The 5,000-nt window shown below is 47.5% G+C and overlaps 2 protein-coding genes across 2 annotated transcripts in view; both read right to left on the bottom strand.

Moving 5' to 3' along the window:
• The window catches only part of LOC308371702 (segment polarity protein dishevelled homolog DVL-1-like), a gene marked incomplete at both ends in the record, with an annotated part of 42,231 nt that extends 40,965 nt beyond the window's left edge, over positions 1 to 1,266 (bottom strand). The window contains one exon of the mRNA XM_080846689.1: positions 1,097 to 1,266. Coding sequence (XP_080702815.1) covers positions 1,097 to 1,266 — 170 coding nt within the window. The remainder of the gene's footprint in view (positions 1 to 1,096) is intronic.
• A 1,267-nt stretch (positions 1,267 to 2,533) lies between these two features.
• LOC308371107 (matrix remodeling-associated protein 8-like) overlaps positions 2,534 to 5,000 on the bottom strand; it is a 34,287-nt gene continuing 31,820 nt past the window's right edge. The window contains exon 11 of the mRNA XM_080845895.1: positions 2,534 to 4,891. Within this exon, the coding sequence (XP_080702021.1) occupies positions 4,809 to 4,891 (83 nt within the window). The 3' untranslated portion in view covers positions 2,534 to 4,808. The remainder of the gene's footprint in view (positions 4,892 to 5,000) is intronic.

Genomic DNA, 5,000 nt, shown 5'->3' with positions numbered 1-5,000 from the left:
CACAGACCCTCCAGCTGTGCAGATGCGCTCATCGCTGCCAGCCAGCAGCCGTCTCCCAGCAACCAGCAGCAGCCGTCTCCCAGCAACCTCAGCTCAACCAGTCACCTAACGTTAGGATCTACAGCATGATGAATCAGTCAGGCTGTGCGACGTGATGTGTTCGTGTGTGTGTCATGGGAAATAGTGCCACCACTCTAACCGACACCTGAAGCAGGGTTTCAATGTCACGTTAAACAGTCTAACAGAATTGACCCGACGTGTCAATCACGGCGCATGCAGCTAGACGCTAGCCCACGGGAAAAGGTACAGCAGAGAAGACTGACCATGAGGGGAAATAACTCATATACGCTCTGGCTAATAATGCCAGGCAATTACGGAGGTGTAGCTACAAAAGGTGACGTTATTTTCAGCTCTCACTGCAAGAGCCAGGGAGCCTTGGTTAATACCTCACGGTGACAACGAAATGTCTAAGTTTACGTCCCGGTTTACGGGCACACTAGTCCCCGATTTTCGTTTAGAAAGGTACAAACATTACACTGTTTTTGAGGTGTTAACGTGTCTGGATTGAAAATGTCCCCGGATTTCGTCTCAGAAATCTGGTCACCTTAGGCTACAGCCGCTGGACAGCGTGACTAGTGTTTGGATATTCAAATGAACTGCAAATTCCCAACTACAAGTGCACCTGCTGTGCGTGGCGTCCACTTGCTATTTAACACAACCGAAAGGGTGTCATTCGCGGTGTCAGCTCCACAAAAGCACACGTGATGTTTTGGCATCTACCGCGAGCAGTTGGCGAGAGGCTCTCCACAGCTTCGGTAGGCTACTGATCAGACGTGTGAGTGTGTGTGTGTGTGTGTGTGTGTGTGTGTGTGTGTGTGTGTATGTGTGTTAATCAGGCGCTTTCTCCATGACAGTCATGACAGCCTTGTTATGAATATCTGCAGGTAAGGTAGGCTCAGCGCTCACCTACTCCCGCGGATACTTCCCCTCTCTCAAATGGAAGTGTTTCGTAGATCACTTTCACCAATAACCCACACTCACACACACACACAGAGAGTGAGAATAGAACCAGACGCGAGCCAGGTAGGCTACTTACCCAAAATCCTGGTCCATGGATTTGAAAAAGAATTTGTAGCTGTTGACGGGCCGGTTGCTGAGCACATGTTTAAAATCCGCCAACGTGACTTTCTCAGGTGCTGTTGATAATTTGACCAAATAAGGAGTTTCCTCCTCATCTATGTGGTAAATAATCTTAGTCTCCGCCATCAGAATAAACTGAGGAACAATCACAAGAAACACTGCTCGGTCGCCACACAAAGCGGGCGGGGACAATACATTTCAATGACAAAAAATAAATGAGATTATGATTCAGTAAATGAAATAATATTAGACCGAGGTCGCGACGTATGAATTAAACCGGAGCGTCTCACGGTCTCTCGGTGGGGTTGAGGGGCGGACATCATAGAACCGCTGCTGCTGCGCGCTCTCTCCCAGCCCCGTGATCTCGCGCCCGCACTGCTGGCTCGCTGCTGCGTCGTTCAGACAGGAAGGGAAGGTTCACATCCTCCGCAGGCGCGCTCGCGCTGGCAGGGAAGGCCCCGTGCTGCCACCGCGCGGCGTGTTCCGGCGGATTCCGTATGCCGGGACATTTCCGTTAGATTCGATATTCGTGCTTTTGTCATTTGGTAAATATTTCTGATGATGCAGTCTGATTGTGGGGAGACGTCAGTTTAGAACAATGCATATTGGCTGGTGTGTGAGTATCATTCCCACATTATTAGGCCAGGCAAAATAGCGTTTTACGACAGACTAATTGTAAAATATTATAATATCTATAAATATTTATAGATCATTTCTATGAGGTGTCCAGAACAACATACTAAAAGTCCTAAGAAATCCTAGTTGAGAAAATATGTTTAATTCTCATCATTCTGAGTTGTGTGCTTATAATGCATGGCAAAAATACACCTCAAAAATGTAATTTTTTGCTTTACTCCTATCGAAATTAAACTTTATACAATGAAAGTATTATTCTAATTTTGGCTCCAAAATGGGCTATTTTGCCTGGCCTATATGAGCAGATCACTTAGTAAACAGATTCTAACACATGCTGTCGCTACACACACTTGACACACAAGCACACTCATTCACACACACATTGGTACACACGAGTCACCGACACGCAGGCATACAGAAACACAACTGCAGAAACATTAACACACACACATATAAATGTGAAGAGTAGTCACATATGAATATCACACACCAAGGTCTGTGATGTAATACTCTTCCCTGATGTGACTGAGAGGTCAGCTGTAGTGGTGATCTCACCATTGGACTATTGCTCTTTCTCTCCTGAACGCTAAAGAGTCAGTTCTGAGAGTTAAAACTGAGAAATAAGCTGTTATGTTGCCTATGTTTTCTCAGTTCTGAGGATAGTAGCAGGAATGCACAGGAGGACACACTCAGACAGAACACTCAGATAGAACACTTAGATAGAACACTCGGATAGAACACTCGGATAGAACACTCCGAAAGAAGAATTCAGCAGTTTATTAATACATGTTTGAATAATCTGAATTTGGTTACACATTCCAATGCAATCAAACCACAGGAGTCAGTCCTATTGTCTTTATAAGGCGGCAAGCTGATAAATGAAACAGATGTACGCACCTAAGCCCATACATTCCGCTTGTGTGTGTGTGTGTGTGTGTGTGTGTGTGTGTGTGTGTGTGTGTGTGCATATGTGTGTGTGTGTGTGTGTGTGTGTATATGTGTGTGTGTGCATATGTGTATGTGTTGTACATCGGAGCTCAGATGGCTCTGCAGATGATGACCTACATGTGAGTGATCAGCCACTGTGCTGCAGGGGAGTGTGAGGGACTACATAACATGGCAAAGATGCGTGTGTGTGTGTGTGTTTGTGTGTGTGTGTGTGTGTATGTGTATGAGAGAGTACATAACGTGGCAAAGATATGAGACAAAAACACATCAAAAGGCACAACAGCAGAGAAAATACACTTACAGTCGGAGTAAAATCGCAGTAAAAATGAGAGTAAACTTGAGTCACTGGCCAGACCCATCAGGATGTCATGACATAAAGACACACACACACACACACACACCACCTCATGGAGGGGGCAGAACGAGGGGTCTCTCAACTCTGCCACTGTATGCTGAAGGACTACAGACTCCACTACAGGAGAATCTATAGAATATTGGTGTGAATCTATAGAATATTGGGATGAATCTATAGAATATTGGGATTAATCTATAGAATACTGGGATTAATCTATAGAATATAAGGATGAATCTATAGAACATTGGTGTGAATCTATAGAATATTGGGATGAATCTGTTGTTGGTATGAATCTCTAGAATATTGGGATTAATCTCTAGAATATTGGGATGAATCTATAGAACATTGGTGTGATCTATAGAACATTGGTATGAATCTATAGAGTATTGGTGTGAATCTATAGAGTATTGGTGTGAATCTATAGAACATTGGTGTGAATCTATAGAATATTGGGATGAATCTGTGGGGGATGGGACCTAGGGGTGAAGGCACTGTGGGGGACGTTGCGACCTGCTGAAGGCCTGGGGGTGGGGCCCTGTGTGGGTGGGGCCCTGTGTGGGGGGGGCCCTGTGGGGGTGGGGCCCTGTGGGGGTGGGGCCATGTGGAGGTGGGGTCCTGTGTGGGTGTGGCCCTGTGTGGGTGTGGTCATGTGGGGGTGTGGCCATGTGTGGGTGTGGCCCTGTGGGGGTGTGGTCCTGTGGGGGTGGGGTCATGTGGAGGTGGGGTCCTGTGTGGGTGTGGCCCTGTGTGGGTGTGGTCATGTGGGGGTGTGGCCCTGTGTGGGTGTGGCCCTGTGGGGGTGTGGTCCTGTGTGGGTGGGGCCCTGGTCTCAATCACTCACTTTTAAGGACCCTTAACACATCTGCCATTGTCCACAGTTGTACAAGCCATGTAGCAATCGAAATAGTGTTGGAAATATACAATTATGTTTTAAGATACATTCTGTAAAGGTTCCTCACATGGCCATTAAGAGAAAAATATTCAAATCTCAGGAAAATGTATAATGACTTTTGATTGCAATGCACTGCAGCAGCGTGCGGTGTCACCTATGACACATAAGGCTGTAATACATAGACTTCATCTGCAAATAATGATTTAAAAACAGTCACATGTACCATACTGCTCCAGCTAGATGACTAAATGACAAGTGTTTGATGTGTGTGTGTGTGTGTGTGTGTGTGTGTGTTTGATAACAAAGACTACATCTGACGGCTGCTGGAAGCATTTTAAATAGAGACTGGAAAAGTGGCCAAGTTCTCTGTCATAGCGTTGATAGTTTAGGGGCCTTGTAGTTAGTGTTAGCATTGATGGTGTGTGTGAGTTGAGTGCTAGCGCTGATAGCTCATTGGCTGGGTTACCCTGAGGGCTCCTGTTTCCATGGTTACGTGGTACCCCAGTGAAGACGCCTGAGCCTGCCTTCCTACCCCTAGGCCTTACAGTGAGGCCCAGGTCTCTCTATACTCTGGCTGGGGGAGAGAAGGTAGCTAACCCGAGGTGGAGAGACTCCAGGCCACCAGGGGCAGCGCAGCGCAGTACAGAACCCCCCACAGACCCCCTCTCCTGTAGGGAGGAGATGAAGAGATCCCACACACCCCAGCAAAGACAAGAGACCCCTCACACTCCTCTGCTCTCCTCTCCTCCTCCACTCTCCTCTCCCTCTCCTCTCCTCTCCTCTCCTCTCCTCTCCTCTCCTCCTCCACTCTCCTCTCCTCCTCTTGTCTGCTGTACATCACGCCATCTCCTCTGCGCGCCCGCCCCTGGACCAGCCAGCAGCACTCCACACGGCCCTCAGTAAGAGCACGCCTTCGCCATCTCTGGGAGGGAGAGAGGGAGAGAGAGAGAGAGTTAGAAAGAGGGAGGGAGAGAGAGGGAGAGTTAGAGAGGAAGGGAGAGAGGGAGGGAGAGAGAGGGAGAGTTAGAG

The sequence above is a fragment of the Sprattus sprattus genome (assembly GCF_963457725.1).
Source record: "Sprattus sprattus genome assembly, chromosome: 10".
NCBI classification, from domain to species: Eukaryota; Metazoa; Chordata; class Actinopteri; order Clupeiformes; family Clupeidae; genus Sprattus; species Sprattus sprattus.
This window is presented reverse-complemented; position numbering and strand designations above follow the sequence as displayed.